The sequence below is a fragment of the Carcharhinus amblyrhynchos genome, chromosome 27 (genome assembly GCF_965287045.1).
Source record: "Carcharhinus amblyrhynchos chromosome 27, sCarAmb.v2.hapA, whole genome shotgun sequence".
Classification (NCBI taxonomy): Eukaryota; Metazoa; Chordata; class Chondrichthyes; order Carcharhiniformes; family Carcharhinidae; genus Carcharhinus; species Carcharhinus amblyrhynchos.
Window position 1 is genome coordinate 20,153,276 of NC_137350.1, and position 19,139 is coordinate 20,172,414.

The 19,139-nt window shown below is 43.3% G+C and overlaps 1 protein-coding gene across 1 annotated transcript in view; it reads right to left on the reverse strand.

Moving 5' to 3' along the window:
• samd14 (sterile alpha motif domain containing 14) overlaps positions 1-19,139 on the reverse strand; it is a 119,501-nt gene that overhangs the window by 5,817 nt on the left and 94,545 nt on the right. Inside the window, exons 7-8 of the mRNA XM_080213368.1 lie at positions 6,880-6,990; positions 770-931 (exon numbers count right to left, since the gene is read on the reverse strand). Of these exons, the coding sequence (XP_080069494.1) occupies positions 770-931; positions 6,880-6,990 (273 nt within the window). The remainder of the gene's footprint in view (positions 1-769; positions 932-6,879; positions 6,991-19,139) is intronic.

Below are 19,139 nucleotides of genomic sequence, written 5' to 3' on the forward strand. Positions count from 1 at the left end.
ATTATAAATAGCATAACTGGGTCATTTAAGATATTAGAGTGGTCGTCACTGCCCTTTTGCAAGTTGCCCCATGGCCAAGGATCCCATGCTTAGAGTAATGAGCCATGTTAAATAGTAGAACCAGGGAATCTTTGATAATGATGACAGGAGAGTTAGAACCTAAAGGAAATTCCGTGGAACCCCTACAGTGCAGAAAAAGGTCATTTGGCCTATCAAGCCTGCACCAACAACAGTCCCACCCATGCTCTATCCCTGTAACCCCATGTATTTACCCTGCTAATCCCTCTGACACTGAGGGGCGATTTAGCGTGGCCAATCAACTTGCACATCTTTGGAATGTGGGAGGAAAGTGCAGCATCCAGAGGAAACCCAAGTAGACACGGGGAGAACATGCAAACTGCATACAGACAGTCACCAGAGGCTGGAATTGAACCTGGGTCCCTGGTGCTGTGAGACAACAGTGCAAACCACTGGGCCACAGTGCTGCCCTTGGTTGCTTACAGGTGGAGGATCCTTTGGGAAGTGGACTTGTGTTTATTTTCAGCATACCTGAGGTAGCCAATGGGAGATCACCTCATGTATTCTTTCTCCTAGTCACCTTGCTCAGTGAAGATGAAAATGGAAGGCCCCCACGGGCAACTGAAGAGGAAAGTGGAAGACCACGCAATGTGGAGAGCTGAGCAGAAGACCTTATGCAGATCAATGCAACACAGCAAATCATCCTTGCTGTAAAAGCACCCCACTTTCATCTTTACTTCCCCAAACTTACCTTCAGCTTACTTCCATCCAAGTGCAATAATTGTTCTCCATCAACATTGCCAGCAGTGAATTCTGATACATAGTGGTCCATGTGCAACCCAGTTAACCACTGGCAGACTTGCTGGGTTGTCCAAGTTGAAACAAGGCAACAGGGCTGTCCTTCATCAAGAAACTGGAATATCAAACAAATGGCACACAATTACTAGATATCACAGTCTGGTGAAGATATCTGTTGAGGATGAAGAAATTTTACAACTATATTACTTAAGCATTGAATCATAGAATCACAGAATTCTAACAGTGCAGAAGGAACCCATTCAGCCCATCCAGTCTGCATCAGCCACAATCCCACCTAGCCCCAATCCTTGTAGCCCCACATATTTAACCTGCTGGTCTCCCTGACACTAAGTGATAATTTAGCATGACCAATCAACCTAATCTGCACATCTTTGGACTGTGGGAGATGGCACATAAAAATGAACTACAGAAGTATATGTCAAAAATATCTAATTTTGTTTGTAATTATAGCTCTGTTTATAAGGTAAATAGAGGCAGCCCGGTGGCTCAGTGATTAGCACTGTTGCCTCACAGCACCAGGGGCCCAGGTTCGATTCCAGCCTCAGGTCACTGTCTGTCTGCACATTCTCCCCATGTCTGTGTGGCTTCCTCCAGGTGCTCCAGTTTCCTTCCACAGTCTACAGATGTGTTGGTAAGGTTGATTGACCCTAATGTCAGGGGGATTAGCAAGGTAAAATATTGTGGAGTTACGGGAATAGGGCCTGGGTGGGATTGTGGTCGGTGCAGGCTCGATGGACCAAATGGCCTCCTACACTATAGGGATTCTATGATTCAAATGTACATTGTAAATTAGAATCAATTTTTAAATACTTATGTAATGGGAAGGATTTTTCAGCCGCACTTGCCCCAAAACTGGAAAATTCCACCCAAGGTAACAGACCTTTCCATACCCCCGCCCACTACGATTCCCATGGCAGACGGGCCAGGAAATATGTCCCTCAATATGTCTTTTTACACAATCTCATGGAAGTAGGCGATGCCTCATAATGGAACATGGTAGGACAGTCTGCAATTTATCATTGGGCTAAAGTGACCTGCGGTGCTAAGATTTTATATTGAATGAAGGTGATTAATGTGACTCAAAACATTTGGCAGCAATACTCATCATCCTTTGGGTAATAAAATTGAAGAATGACATTACAGTTTAAAACACTTTTTTCCTCCCATATGTAATATAGTCTCAGCAATATTTGGTCAAATGATGTGTTAACAAGCTCGATGAATTAAAGAAACGAGAATAAAATATTCTTAACACGGCAACATGAAATTGCTTTGAGATTTGCAATAATTAGATGGAGAGAAGATTGAGTCTAGGATGACTTCATGTCTAGCATTTGGATCCTCACTACACATATGGCCTTTGACATGTTTTGTTTAAAGTTTATTTACTGATGTCATATTTACATTAACACTGCAATGAGGTTACTCTGAAAACTCCCCTAGTCGCCACACTCTGGCACCTTCGGGTACATTGCCTCTGGCTCGCCTGCGCTCTCTTGTCTCTGGCTCACCTGCTGTCTATACCTCTGGGCTGCCATCTCTGTGTTCCTGCCTTGCACGCTGTATCTGTCCCTGAATTGCCCAATATGTCTCTGAGAATTTAGCATGGTCAATGCACCTAACCAACACATCTTTCAGACTGAGAGGGGAAACTGGAGGACCCAGAGGAAACCCATGCAGACATGGGGAGAACATGCAGACTCCGCATATCCAGTGACTCAAGCCGGGAATCAAACCCAGGTCCCTGGCACTGTGAGGTTAGCAGAGCTAACCATTGTGCCTCCAGGCCACCCACAAACGACCAAGGCACCACTGAGATTTGAACTCAGGATCTCCTGTTTTTACCAGACAGGCACTTTAACCAACTAGTTTTGTACAGGCCAGTAAGTGATGCACCTTAGTGTGAAAGGCATTCTCCAAAAACAAGCCGTAGCATCTCCAAACTACAAACAAACTGTAAATTAAAAAATGTCAAATTTGAGTCAATAATAAATTCAATCCTCTGTGATGCCTTTCACAACCTTGGTCAAGATCTTGGGATAATCACTTTCTTTCTGAGCTGCATTCCAATGTTTGGGGACCAACAGTCTGCCTCAAACGTGTCTGAAATATCATTCATCCCATTCAAAATGCAAAGTGGCATGAGTTCACAGCATTTAATACTGATACAAAGTATCTTGTTTAGGAGTGTAAATGTTGTTAGATTTAAACTTAACACTCCAAATTATCTCTAATGCATTGTTATTGCATACATATATCTAGCCTCCTTCTCCACTATTTATGATTTATTCGCTTTTTGCGGCCCGGGAGCGATGTGGCAGGGGAGCGTTTTCTAATTTCTTTTACTGCGTATGCGCAGTTGAAGGCTCCAATCGCAGCAGCTGCGTTTCGGGTGCAATAAACCCCGCCAAAAGCGCAATTCAGAATCGCGATGATCTTTTCAGGCTAAGTGCGTATGGGGGCGCCTGAGAACAGATTTCCAAGTGGGATCTGAATTGCACCCAGATTCAGCACTTAGGATCAAAATGGCAAAATAGGGACCATAGTTTTGCTTTTTCCTCTCTCTCCAATTTGAAAAAGAAAATCTCTGCTTCATTGTATCAAGCAGCATGCTCCTTTGGAGGGACAAGAAATGGCTCGTTAATTGAAAGCTTTGCTGTAGAACCAGTCAGAAAACTGAGGTGATTCACCACCTGAGTTCTGAGCCTTGCTACTGTGGCAAAAACAGCTTCTAGTTTCTGCCTGGATTGGAGACTAAACATAGCAGGAATTGAAAGGTGGGACTGAGAAGGGGTGCTGTGATGCCACGTGCTGTCCTATTACATTAAAGTGTAGAAAATCATGCTGTTAATCTGATGCAAAATAGACTCACACGCATATATATATATATAGTTTGCTGATGACACCACTGTAGTGGGTCGGATCTCAAATAATGACGAGACAGAGTACAGGAATGAGATGGAGATTCTGGTGAACTGCTGCGGTGACAATAATCTCTCCCTCAATGTCAACAAAACGAAGGACATTGTCATCGACTTCAGGAAGCTTAGAGGAGAACATGCCCCTTTTACATCAAAGGGGACGAAATAGAAAGTGTTGAGAACTTCAAGTTTTAGGTGTCCAGATCACCAACAACCTATCCTGGTCCCCGCATGCTGACACTGTAGTTAAGATAGCCCACCAACATCTCTACTCTCTCAGAAGACGAAGGAAATTTGGCATGTCAGCTACGACTGTCACCAACTTTTACAGATGCACCATAGGAAGCATTCTTTCTGGCTGTATCACAGTTTGGTACGGCTCCTGCTCTGCCCAAGACCACAAAGAACTACAAAAGGTCGTGAATGTAGCCCAATCCATTATGCAAACCAGCCTCCCATCCATTGACTATGTTTACACTTCCCACTGCCTCAGCAAAGCGGCCAGCATAATTAAGGATCCCACACACCCCTGACATTCTCTCTTCCACCTTCTTCCTTTGGGAATAAGATACAGAAGTCTGAGGTCACGTGCCAACCGACTCAAGAACAACTCCTTACCTGGTGCCATCAGACTCTTAAATGGACCACTTTTCATTAAGTTGATCTTTCTCTACACCCTGGCTATGACTGTAACATTACATTCTGCACCCTCTCCTCTATGAATGGTATGCTTTATCTGTATAGCATGCAAGCGACAATATTATTCACTGAATACTAATATATTGACTAATAAATCAAATCAAGTCAAAAGTCAAAGTTGGCTTTCGTGTGTCCAGACTAAGGAACAGAGAAGTTAGCCAGGAAATCCATTCCCAAGCAATATTTCAGTGGCAATCCCTCGCCGGTTACCAATTTTTGATGCGTGAGTGGTGAGGACAGAATTTAACTCTGCAGTAATGCTCTCCTTCCCAATAATGGGATCCCATATGAAGAATGGTCAGTTGGCCATTAACTGTGCCGTAGAAAAGGGCACATAGATGGGATATGCTATTATATGATGTAGATGATGATGTACTACTGACATCAGTCAGTCATGAGAGAGGTTGGAACACGATGCCTAACAGCAACATTCCTACTCCGGAACCTGTTTCGATGAAACACTAATAAACATGTGTTGAACTTGTACAGCAGTGATGGGCAACCTAGGCTAGTGAGTGGCCCTCCTTCATCCTGCTGCAAGATTGAAATCAGGCTTGTCCAGTAAGCATGATCCCATGAATAAGATTAAATACATTTAACACTCACCAAATACTTCTTCACTAGTTATAGAAAATGCTGAATCATTTATATATTAATAGAACTTCAAATGGTAACAACAGAAGAAATGTTTATACTTTGGACGCAAAGGGAGCGCACGGCTCTCACAGTCAATGTTGTGAGCAATCAGCATGCACTTCACTTGCTTTACGTGCAAATCACTTCAGTTGGAGTAGGCTTGTGTGGACAGAATGTGGCAATCCTGCACTGGTCAACTCAATCGTGGGCCGTACTCAGAACCGAGATGGGCTGCATGTGATCTCCAGGCCCAGTGCTGTTTCGAGTCTGACTGCAGCCTGTTTAAAAACCAAGTACCACGCCTAGTGTCCAAGACAGAAAGAGCATCTCAGAACAGCCTGTCTAATGATAGTTAAGCATAAACGTTACCATTAGGAGAAGAGGGGAACAGACTCTATTGCTTTAATATCAGCAGAAAGCTCACCACTCTCTGTGCTATCATCACCGTAACAACGCAGTGTAAAAATATAGTCTAACTCCATTAGTCAGTGCATCCTTCAGACTTTCACTTTTTACACAAAACTGTAGCAGATATCTGTGGCATTGTTAAAAAAAGATTCATTTCAAAAGGACAAAAATAAATAATAATTTAGGGCCTGAATTTTACCTCATTGGGCGAGTGTGATTGGCGAGACTGGAAACAGAGCTAAAATTCACTCCAGCCCTCTGTAGTCTCCTAACAGTGATTTCCCATTGGCCGGACAAATACCTGGTGGCCAGTGTGAAATGCACTGAAGGAGGCGTGGGAGCGCGGGGAGGGGAGGAGGAGGGGTGGTGGGGGAGTGAAGTCGGTGGTGCTGAGACAAATGAGGGCGCAATGCGGGTGGTTGGTTTCACACAAGCTCCCTGAAGACTGACAACTGCTGTGGAGATACCTCAGGGAGCTGCAATATTGTTGATGGATATTTACGCTCGAAAAATGCCCCAAACTATATCCAACACCAAACTGCTGACAGTAATACTCCTACCTCCTCAACGTTCAACTACCTTTGGGTCTTTCATCCCACCCTGGGTTGAGAATTGTTGATCCCAAAAGCAGAGAAACAAAGAAAATAGAAGCAGGGGTGGGCCATTCGGCCCTTTGAGCCTGCTCCGCCATTCATTTTGAACATGGATGATCAATGTGAAGGTTGTCTGGCTGACTGCCCATGCACCATACATAAAAGTGCACATTCCTCTAAAAATCCCAGTCAACTGAGGCTTTAATAGGCGCATGGTGGCACAGTGGTTAGTGCTGCTATCTCACAGCTCCAGGGACCCGGGTTCAACTAGAGCCTCAGGTCATTGTCTGTGTGGAGTTTGCACATTCTCCCCGTGTCTGCGTGGGTTTCCTCCGGGTGCTCTGGTTTTCTCCCACAGTCCAAAGATATGCGGGTCAGGTTGATTGGCCATGCTAAATTGCCCCTTAGTGTAATGATTGTCAGTGCAGATTCAATGGGCCGAATGGCCTCCTTCTGCGCTGTAGGTATTGTGTGAAAGTCTATCTAGGAAAGGACTCCGAACATCGTCCAGGTTCGAGAAAACCTTGGGTTGGTATCCCAACACCATAGCTTCATTGTGTCATATTACTGTTGGCAGGCACACTTCGGAAACCTGCACTGATTGACTGGGCGTTTTACAGGCTGGTGAGCTTTTATGCTGGGTACAGTGGTTCTTGTGAACGCAGAATTAAAGAATGTCCAAGGAACCGTAACCCACAAGTAGACGAGAAGAGAGAACCAACAATTGAGAATAAGAAGCATGAAAATAAATGCAAAACACCATTCATCAAAATTAAAACACTTACTTCATCAGAGGACAGAGACAAAGGAGGTGTTGCTCGTGATTCAGCAGCTGAACTACTTAAAATTCTGGGGCTTCCACTTCTTGGGCTGGAGTCGTCACTCAGTGTGGATTCCTGTGTGAATAGAGATGGATTTGAATGATATTTCATTTGTGGATAAGATTGCAGCAAAGTTTCAAATCCTAATCTATTTATTTTGAAAACACATCATAGAATCATAGAATCTTGACAGTGCAGAAGGAGCCCATCAAGTTTGCACCAACCACATCCCACCCACGCCCTACTCCCGTAAGCCCACATATTTACCCTGCTAATCACCTGACACTAAGTGGCAATTTAGCACGGCCAATTAACCTTACCCGCACATCTTTGGACTGTGGGAGGAAACTGGAGCACCTGGAAGAAACCCATGCAAACACAGGGAGAATGTGCAAACTCCACGAGGCCAGAATTGAACCTGGGTCCCTGGCATTGTGAGGCAGAAGTGCTAACCACTGTACCATAAACAGACATTCATCTTGGGTGCTATCACTTCGATTGCCTATGGTACATAATGAATGGGAATATCACTCCTTGTAAGTTCCCCTCCAAACTACTCACAATCTTGACTTGGAAATATATCGTCATTCCTTCACTGTTGCTAGGTCAAAATCCTAGAAGTCCCACCCCAACGGCACTTTGCCTCTACCTACACCACATGGATTGCATTGGTTCGGGAAAGTGGCTCACCATCACCTTCTCAAGAATAATTAAGGATAGTCAATAAATGCTGGCCCAGTCAATGATACCCACATCCTGTGAAAGAATTAAAAAAAAACAACTTGCCCAATATTCATTTCAATGGCAGTCAATGGAATTAATTATTGTGTACGCTGGCTGGACAATGCAGTATCACTGGCTGTGTGCAGGACAAATTTCTACCCACTGAGCTTTCCTATTACAGCTTTCTTCAAAATTCATAGGCTCACTGGCCAGGTCAGTATTTATTATCCATCTGTAAATATCCATGAGAAAGTAGTGCTCAGCCACCTTCGTGAATCGCTGCTGTCTATGTGGTGTAGGTGCATCCACAGTGCTGTTAGAGAGTTCATTCCTTATTATAGGGGTTGACATGACTGAGTGGTTTGCTGGACCATTTTTAGTGGGCACTTAAGAGTTAACTACATTGATCCAGACCTGGAGTCACATGTAGGCCAGACCAGGAAAGGCTGGTAGATTTCTATCCCTATAGGACACGAGTGAACCAGATGGGTTTTTCTGGCAATTGACAATATTTCATGGGCGCTAATACTGAGACTAGTTTTTAAATCCAGATGTTTAAGAATTGAAATTAAATTCCACAGTTGCCGTGTTGGGATTTGAAACCTTGTCCCCAAGGCATTTTCCTAAGCCTCTGGATTACTTGTCCAGTGACATTATCACAATGTCATTGTCTCTCCTAGACTAACACAACAGAGTACACTACAACACACCTAACATGGCACTGATTACTTGGTCATAGTTGAACAAGAATGAAACTCGTTCATGTCACAACAGTGCCTAAGGTAAATGTTCAATTAAAGGAACAACTGTGTACTTTAAAATGAACATTGATTTTCTGTTTATCCACCTTCATGGTGACTTTCTCTCCTAATAATCTCCCTTCGCTTTTCCTTTGAAAACCTGTAAGATTCCCCCCAAGCCACACACATGGAAAACATTGGCTTCTGCTGAAGGAAAATAAAATCACAGAAACCGCATATCCTTTGGTATCTAATCTAGTATTTACTTTGACTTAATTTGATTTATTATTGTCGCATGTATTGGGATACAGTGAAAGGTATTGTTTCTTGTTCACTACGCAGACAAAACATGCCATCCATTGAGTATATAGGGGAGAAGGAAAGAGAGAATGCAGTGTTATAGTCACGGGTAGCGTGTAGAAGAAGATCAGCTTAATATATGGTAGGTCCATTCCAAAATCTGATGGCAGCAGGGAAGAAGTTGTTCTTGTGTGTTCTCAGAGTTTTGTATCTTTTTTCTAACAAGAAGGAGGTACAAGAGAATATGCCCAGTGTGCATGGGGCCCTTGATTATGCTGTATGCTTTTCTGAGGCAGTGGGATTGTAGGCAGAGTCAATGGATGGGAGGCTAGTTTGTGTGATGGACTGGGCTATGTTCACAACCCTTTCTAGTTTTTTGTGGTCTTGGTCTGAGTAGGCGCCATACCAAACTGTGATTCATTTGGAAAGGATGCTTATTATAGTGCAAAAGAAAAATTAGTGAGCTGCAGCGGACATGCCGCATCTCCTTAGCTTCCTGAGGAAGGAGAGGCGTTGATGGGCTTTCTTAACTATAGTGTTGGCGTGGAGGGACTAGGACCGATTGTTAATGATTTGGACACCTAGAAACCTGAAGCCCTAGCCCAATTTCACTTCATCCTCATTGACATAGATATGGGCATGCTCTTCACTATGCTTCCTGAAGTTGATGACTATCTCCTTTGTTTCACTGACAGTGAGGGAGAGATTATTATCATTGCACCAGTTCACCAGATTCTCCATCTCTTTCTTGTACTCTGTCTTTTCATTGTTTGAGATCCTACCCACTGTGGTGGTATCATCAGCAAACTTGAAAATCGAGACGAGGGGAATTTGGCCGCATAGCCGTTAGGTGTATGAGGAATATAGTAAAGGGCTGAGGACACAGAGTTGTGGGGCACTGGAATTGAGGATAATCATGGAGGAGATGTGATTACCTATCCTTACTGTTTGTGGTCTGTGGGTTAGGAAGTTTAGGATCCAGTCGCTGAGACTTGGGACTACTTGGGAGACTTGAAAGGGATTGTCAGCAGGCGATTCAATCATGGAGGTGTCATGTCATGCCTACTTTTCACCTCAGCTGATGTCTTGGGTAGAGGTTGTTCCAATCTCAGAAAAATGAAATCATCTACAGTGCTCCATCACTGGTTGTCATCAGGCAATCTGGCTTTGCTAGTCAAAGTTGTCTCAGTAAGCCTATATATCAAGGATCACCTTCCATAAATTAATGAAACTAGGACCAAAAAACTGTTGCAAATACTAGTAAGAAGTCTCACAACACCAGGTTAAAATCCAACAGGTTTATTTGGAATCACGAGCTTTCAGAGTGCTGCCCCTTCCTCAGAGGGGTGTTGTGAGATGTCTTACTGTGCCCAGTCCTGTCCAACACTGGCATCTCCACATCATGGCAAATATCGGATACATTCAGAAAATACCACAGCACGCAACAAACTGACTAGCTGATATGCTACATTTTTTTTCAAATTGTACATGTAGTCAGAATGAATCATTGACATGGAGGAGAAAAGATGGTAAGGGGCAAAGAAATCAATAAAAGTGTAATATTTTACAAGTAAGTATATTGGGCACAAGCAAGGATGGAGAATTTGGCACTCAGCCAAATCTTCATTCAATGCAGAAAATCCTGAACAACTGGGAGATCCTGCCCATTACAGCCTTGGGGAGAATTCTTCAGCCATTCGCGCCACTGGCAGCATACCCTCTCCCGTAGATTTGTAGCAATGTGGGGGAATGACAATGAGAGACCCCATTGACAGCAGCGGGGCCAGAGAATCCTGCCACTAGTGAACAGCGTACCACTTCCCACCACCAAGAACACACGGCTGGGAGGCCAGAGAACACCCCTATATTTCAAAATGTAGATGATTTATAATGAGTAAAGGCTTTAAAAAAGAAATATTTATACTCCATACTGTAAAGATCTGCACATAGTTAATGAAGAAATAAAAAAATGGTGCATGAAAAGTTTTTGGCTGGGATTTTCCAGCCCCACTGTGGCACGCTTACTGGCAACAGAGGTGCTCACCATTGGCCACATGCAGGATCCTCTGGTCCTGTCAATGTCTACAGCATTTTACATGAATCACCTGCCCCGTTGCCAGGAACCCACCGGGTGGGGGGAGGGAGTCATCTTTCGATAGGACTGGAAGATTCTGCCAGCCAAAAGACCCAGGAAATCCCACCCTTTAGCTTTTGTTTCTTCATGTGCATTATCTGCAGTTTAGGTAACTTACAAGAAGATGGCTGCTGAGCTTCCAGGAGATCTCCGTGTTGCGGAAAAAGAAGCTCCAGACAGAAAAGACCCAGAATATTCCAGAAGATGCAAATCTGGTTGCAACTTATGGAGTAACTAAGTTCTATATTTTGTTAGTGAGTGGGAATTGTATTTATTGGAACCGCATATCATTAGAATCTTGTTTTATTCAGTTTGTTAATAGTTTAGTTAACTTGTTCACTGTTAGATAAATAAATTGTAACATGTTGGTTTTAGAGAGAGTGTCAGGGATTTATTTTATATTTAACCACTAGGAGTTGCTGGAGAGCAGGTCGCATCACTTCACACACATTGTTTACAGACTATGAGGTGAGGGACTCCTCTTTGGGTGTTTGTTCTCTGAGCGGGGGATCAATCTCTGTTTTATAACACCATTATCCACTCAAACCTTTTCCAGAAAGTCAGAGTCTGGACTTAGGGAATCGCACACATTTGTGGGGCATGGTGCTGGCTGCAAGTTATAGTGTAGAGGAAACTCCAACTGGTTAAATTCCAGAGCTGTAAGGTGGAAGTTACTCAGTTTGAGTGGTGTGGTGAATAGATCTCTCAGAAACGTGAACCATGATTTGCCATTTCCAGAATGTTAAGCTGCTTGATGATGTGTCGGAATGCTTGTGACATTTTTAATGGCCTGTCTCACAAGCTCTTTCTCTCTCTGTGACAGACCACACTTGTTTATCGGTGGGGTGGAGGTGGTGTTCTGTCTCGATTACATACTCTGTATACCCGCTTCTGGGTGGCATGGTAGCACATTGGTTAGCACTGCTGCTTCACAGCTCCAGGGACCTGGGTTCGATTCCTGGCTCAGGTCACTGTCTGTGCGGAGTTTGCACATTCTCCTCGTGTCTGTGTGGGTTTCCACCGGGTGCTCCGGTTTCCTCCCACAGTCCAAAGATGTGCGGGTTAAGTTGATTGGCCATGTTAAAAAAATGCCCCTTAGTGTTCTGAGATGCGTAGGTTAGAGGGATTAGCGGGTAAATGTGTAGGGATATGGGGGTAGGGCCTGGGTGGGATTGCGATTGGTGTAGTCTCGATGGGCCGGAGGGCCTGTTTTTGCACTGTAGTGTTCTATGGTTTTGGAAATCAGTCGTGTGATTCTCTGGACTCCCAGCCGCGTGTTTCCTGCCAGTGGGAGGTGGCGTGTTGTTTGCCAGTGGCAGGATTCTCTGGTCCTGCCGCTGTCAATAGAAATCCCCATCGACATCACCCCACGCCCAAGGGAAACTCACAGGCGGGGGTGCGCTGCCAGTGGGACTGGAGAATCCCATTGGCGTGAATGGCCAGAGAATTCTGGGCTAGATTTATTTTCCATGATTACCCAGACTTTCAATGGCTCTCTTAATTACTTCACTTTCAACCAATGTGCCCTTGAATTAGAGAGAGGATTCAAAGATCAGATATTTTAAGAAAATGTATTCCTTCATTACAAATCAGCAGCTGAATCCCAGTGAAATCATGTTTTCTCAGTCACTATCGCTGGCTTTTGCCACCACATCATTTAACCAACTGGCACACTTAATGTGAACAATTTCAACTTGCATCTGACTGCATTTCCCAACTAGTAAAAGCAGAGGAATCAGATCATTAGATGCTGTGTTCTGTTGTACATTGCTGCCAAAATTATTTCCGTAATCTGAATCTAGAGCTACATTCAGGGGAAGAACTGAAATTGTTTTCTTTACATTTAGTTACATCCACTTAAATGGATTCTTCCAGCCAAATGTTATTAGCCTGAACATGAAATAGCTGTGAGCGAAACCCCAGCAGGCACCAGCATCTAATTCCAATTACAGTGCTTTTGCTCCGCTGTTTGAGATTATTCACACTTCTTCGGAAGCTATTAAAGTTTCTTAATTATAAATGCTAAGAGCTCCCAAACCTCAAGTGGATTAAGGGTGAACTGCCATAAAAGAGCTACAGGAATGTATTTAGGAGTCGATAGAATGATAATTTGCTGTCACTAAGCCCACCAAAGATAGGCACCTCTTTAAAGATTCTGATGCAAAGGGTAATTTTCATCTGCAAAGCTGTGTCCTCAGCCCTTTACTATACCCCCTGTACACTTATGACTGTGTGGCCAAATTCTGCTCCTACTTCTTTTTCAGGTTCACTGATCACACCACTGTAGAGTACAGGAAAGGGGGAATCTGGTGAAATGGTGCGACAACATTAATCTTGCCCTCAATATCAGTAAAATGAAAGAGATAGTCATCGGCTTCAGGAAACGTAGGGGAGGACATGCTCATTCTACATGGATGAAATGGAAATGGTCGGGAGTTTCAGGTTTCTAGGTGTTCAGATCACCAACAACTTGTCCTGGTCCCTCCACGCTGATGCTGCAATTAAGAAGGCCCATCAACACCTGTAGTTTCTCAGGAAGCTAAGGAAATTCATCATGTCCAATACAACTCTCAATAATCTCTACAGATGCACCACAGAAAGCATCCTTTCTGATGTATCACAGGCTTGGTACGCCTCCTGGTCTGACCAAGACTACAAGAAATTACAAAGGGTTTCTACAAATGCAGCCCAGTCCATCACACAAAGTGGTCTCCCACCTACTGACTCTGTCCACTCTTCCTGCTGCCTTGGAAAAGCAACCAGCATAATCAAGGCCCCCCCCGTACCCTGGACATACTCTCTGCCAGCTCCTTCTATTGGGAAAAAGATATAAAAGTCTGAGGTCACGTACCAACCGATTCAAGAACAGCTTCTTCCCTGCTGCCTTCAGACTTTCGAATGACCCTATCATATACTGTGCTGATCTTTCTTTACACCCTATCTGTGACTGCGACACTGTATTCTGCACCCTCTTCTTTCCTTCTGCCCTATGTACTCTATGAATGGTATGTTTTGTCTGTACAGCATGCAAGAAACAATACTTTTCACTGTACCCTAATTCACGTGACAATAATAAATCAAACAAATAATATTTAAAAGTCATGACCTGGAAATAAAACTGTTTCTGAATTGGGACATCATCTGGGTGCAGTGTTACATGCTACTGAGGACAGACACAGGTAAATTGGTCCACTGACTTCAATGGGATAATAATGGCTCAATACAAAGAACAATTCACAGCCCCAGAGGCTGCTGTCTGGTTCCTGGGTGGGAAAGTTCCACTCTCAGTTAGGAAATAATAGTAGGATGGGAAAGGGATAAGTGGGAGAGGGCAATGGGCCATGTTTTAATAGGGAGTTGGTAGAAATATTCCCAATCCTCTTGATAAGTTTCATAGGGAAACTTATCTTTCAGCTTGTAGCAGACAACAATCCCTTTAAAGATTGCTTGTCTTTGCTGAGAAGCTGAACAACTCCAGTTTAATTGGCCAAAGGCATGCTCAGGCACATGCTCTGGATGCATAGTGATTAGCCTTAATCTATATAGCAAACTTAAACCTGCATCACAGAATGAGCACCATATTGCATCTTAGGTACCCAGTTTACACTTGTAAAATGGGCACAGAACCATCACATTTCATGGTTCAGGTGTCTAATTCCATTCATTCAGGAGTTGTCACAAATGGAACGGTTTGTATAAAATCCTTCATGGTATGTTTCCTTTTCTTGATTTGATTTGGTTTATTATTGTCACATAAGTAGACAGTGAAAAGTATTGTCTCCTGCGTGCCACACAGATAAAGCGTAACGTACATAGAGAAGAAATGGTAGGGGTGCAGAATGTAGTGTTACAGTCATAGCTAGGGTGTAGAGAAAGATCAACTTAATAGCCAGGCACCTGAGTTCAAATCCGGCCTTGGGTGACTGTTTGTGAGGAGTTTGCACGTTCTCCCCGCATCTGCGTGGGTTTCCTCCGGGTGTTCTGGTTTCCTCCCACAGTCCAAAGATGTGCTGGTTAGGTTAATGGTAAATTGATCCTAGTGTCAAGGGGATTAGCAAGGTAAATATGTGGGGTTATGGGTATGGGGCCTGATTGGGATTGTGGCTGGTGCAGACTCGAGGGGCTGAATGGCCTCCTTCTGCATTGTATGGAGGTAGGGCCACTCAAAAGTCTGATGGCAGCAGGAAAGAAGCTGTTCTTGAGTTGGTTGGTACGTGATTTCAGGCTTTTTGAATCTTTTTCACCACCTTTCAAGACAGAAGTATCTGTACAAGAAACCGGCAAAGAATGAACAGAAGGAAATATTAAATAATTCAAATAAAGGATAATTGATATGCAATCCTTGAATATAGCAGTCTGGAAATTAGTGTTGACAATGTGAATGGATAAATGCTTAATGTGTTCGTATAATCCTTTGCTGTTGAAAGCAACCAATATCTGATTTATTTTAAGTACCTCTTCTAAAATAGCAAACAGTAGACTATTACATGAACGTGTTAAACATTTGCCAACAGTAGTTCTTCTGCTTACAATTCTTCAAACGGATGTGCGGCTCTTAAACAATTATACTGAGGGCCAAGTAGGGTAGTGTTTATATAAGATCCTTTCATTTTTAATGAAATTATGTTAATTTATTCTGGACTGCCCATGAAAGTCATTGTGCAGCCGTAAGAATTCCTCGCAGCTTTACCTGCAAGTTATTGCAGCGTGGCGGTTTAATTTCATTGGGCCATGTTAATTTTCTATTTCCCTGTAAATTCTCCATGAAATGTTTGTTATTCCTCAGCTGCCTCCATTTGCTTCCAAGCGTTGCAGCAAAATCCTTGACAAGGGGGAGAGAAGAGAGAGAGGAACGTGTTCCCCAACTATAATTGTGTTTGTTAAACTAGAAACAAATAGTTGCTGCTTGATCATCAATCTCTTGTCAATGTCAGAAGCATTGTGCTTGCCTCCCTCCATAATGTATGTGTGCAGGCACTGGAGCCAGCAGTCCGGTTTTAAGTGCTTAACCTCTTCCTTCTTGAATTTCTTTCCACTTAAGCAGCCTCTCGCTAACCATTTGACTGCTGACAGCTTTTGTTCTTTGGTAGAATATTTTGCTGATAGGATATTCTCATCCTAAATATTGTGCCAAATTAGAAAGAATGCACTTGCATTTATACGACATTACACTTTTCTCATCCCAAGTGCTTTGCAGAACACTTCTGATTTTTGGAGAGAGTGCAAAGCAGGTTCACCAGGATGTAGACCGGTCTCGAGGGCATTGGCTAAGAGGAGAGGTTGAATAAAGTAGGATTGTTTTCACAGGAAAGATGGAGGCTGAGGGGAGACTTGATAGAGGTCTACAAAGTTATGAGAGGCATAGACAGGGTGGATAGTCGAAGGCTTTTTCCCAGGGTAGAAGTGTCAATTACAAAGGGGCACAGGTTCAAGGTGAAAGGGAGAAAATTTAAGTGCAGGGGAAGCTTTTTGCACAGAGCCCGATGGGTGCCTGGGACATGCTGCCAGAGGAGGTAGAGGAAGCAGGCACATCAGCAACATGTAAGAGGCATCTGGGTGGGTACAGGAATACGGAGGGAATAGAGGGATATGGACCGGATAAGGGAAGAAGGTTTCTTTTTTAAATTTCATTAGGACGTCATGATCAGCAGAGCCTTAGAGGGCTGAAGGGCCTGTTCCTGTGCTGTACTTTTCTTTGTTTAACCAATTAATCACTTTCTCAATTGTACAATTCACAGCAAAGATAGCACAAGTAGACAAAGCCGCTTTTCCTCAGTACCACAACCTCATCTCTGCCTAGGTTATGAAAAATCTGGGGAGGCTGTGGCATAGTGGTAATTTCACTGGACTAGTAATCCAGCAACCCAGGGTAATGCTCCGACTCAGGTTCAAATCTCACCATTGCAAATGATGAAATTTTAAAAGTCTGAAATTAAAAGTCTAATGATGACCATGAAACCATTGCTAATTGTTGTAAAAACCCATCTGGTTCACTAATTTTTTTTAGGGAAGGAAATCTGCCATCCTTACCTGGTCTGACCGACATGTGTCTCCAGATCCACAGCAATGTGAATATCTCTCAAATAGCCCCTCAAAAGCAATTAGGAATGGAAGATTCCATGGAAGATTAAAACAAAAAACGAGTCTTGAAACCAAAGCCTTAAATTAAGCAGCAATATGCTGTATGCCATGTCATTCGATTCGTGTGAAGCAATAACATATAGCAATCTGAGAAGAAGTCAATTAGAGGGGGCGACACAGTGGCACAGCATGAAGGGCACGGGTTCAATTCCAGTCTTGGGTGATTGTGTAGTGTTTGCATGTTCTCCCCTTGTCTGTGTGGGTTTCCTCCGGGTGCTCCGGTTTCCTTCAACACTCCAAAGATGTGCAGGTTAGGTGGATTGGCCATGCTAAATTGTCCCTTAGTGTCAGGGAGATTAGCAGGGTAAATACATGGGTTTACGGGGATGGAGCTGGGTGGGATTGTTGTCAGTGCAGGTTCAATGGGTTGAATGGCCTCCTTCTCCAGTGTAGAGGGTCTATGCTTATAGGAAACAATGTATGTTCAGTAGTCACTGGTGACAATCTTGTTTTGACTTCTGGTCATACACAAATTTAAAAGGACAGTGATGAGCTATGAAATGACATAAGATCAGAGGGAAAAGTAGGAGTAGACCCACTGGGCCTGTTCTGCCATTCGATTCAAATCTTCTACCTCAACTCTTCCCCCAAGCCCATATCCCTTGATTTGCTCAGTGTCTAAAAATCTATCAATCTCAATCTTGGATTTACTCAATGACTGAGCTTCCACAGCCCTATGGGTCAAACAACTCCTCAGATTCACAACCTCCAAGTGAAGAAAGTCCTCCTCATCCCAGTCCTAAATGGCCAACCCCTTATCCTGAGGCTATGCCTCCAAGTTATAGACCTCAAACCTGCTGTTTAATAGCAAAGAGTCAGGGATAAATTGAAAATACTCCCCTAGATTAGTAGACATCTCCAAATTTGGAAATAAAAAGCATACATTCTAAAATAAAAAAAGCTGAAGATTATTCTTAAAACTCTTACACTTAATACAGCTCAAATAAAGGTTTTCCAAGGCAGATTTATGTCTCTTATCCATTCATCAAGAAGCCACATACATTCCCCTGCTGTTAATTCAACCATTTCAATTCGAATTGTTTGTGAAAGAAAATCCTGCCATTTTTAAGCAATTGATCAATCCAAAATACTAAATCAATTTTTCAGGACAAAAGCCAACCTTGGGTGCTCATACGTAGACTGTGTCAGGGACCCAAGTTCAATTCTGGCTTTGGTGACTGTTTGTGTGGAGCTTGCATGTTCTCCCTGTGTCTGCATGGGTCTCCTCCGGGTGCTCCAGTTTCCTCCCAGAGTCACAAGTTGTGCAGGCTAGATGGATTGGCCATGCTAAACTGCCCTCGGGATGGGGATTAGCAGGGTAAATACATGGGTGGGATTGTTGTAGTTGCAGGCTTGATGAACCGAATGGCCTCCTCCTCCACAGTGGGGATTCTATAAAATGTAAATTCTATTACTGGCACACACAGGATTTGGAAATCTCAAATAAAGCTGGAAATGGGGGAACTGGGGAAGGGAGGGAATAATGCATAACAGCAACTGAATGGACCATTCTGGTGGCTACTTTGTGCATTGAATTGAAATGCAATAATTCCAAAGGGTTTGAGGCTTTGAAGAGGTACTCTTCAAACCACAGAACCATATGTGGTTAGAGAGATGCCAATTGGCAGATCCCATTTGTGAGAAAAAACAAAACCACTTTAAGAAAACAGAATCTCGTTCCAACTTGGAACATTGTAAGGAATGTCCTTTGATGCAAATTGTGCTAATGCTTGCTCATGCCACACTGCCAGATGAAATGTCAGAACTGAAGTGAGCCCTTCCTTTCAAAAGGTCCCTTTAGATCTCACTTCTCAACTTGGCAGCATTTATTGAGTCTGATTATTATCCCTGTTCTTTGGGTTTTAGCTCCCTCCATATATGTTCCCCAGCCAACATACTGGGCAGGCAACAAACTCCCTACTCTCTTGTGCAAGTGACTCTATGGCTGACGATTAAGGAATTACAAGCTTAACCACTTTCTGAATTTCCCTCTTCCATGTGGGAAATGATCGGGCTTTCTTCTATGCAAAGAGTCAATACCATAAATCCTCTAGTGTTGCTTTGTTATACACATCCAACCATGTCATTGGAATTTAAAGTTCATTGTTATGTGCCTGAATGTATCATTGGTACAATTGTTCTATTTGTTCATTCCCTTCATGGTTTGAAGAGATACGCATCCAATA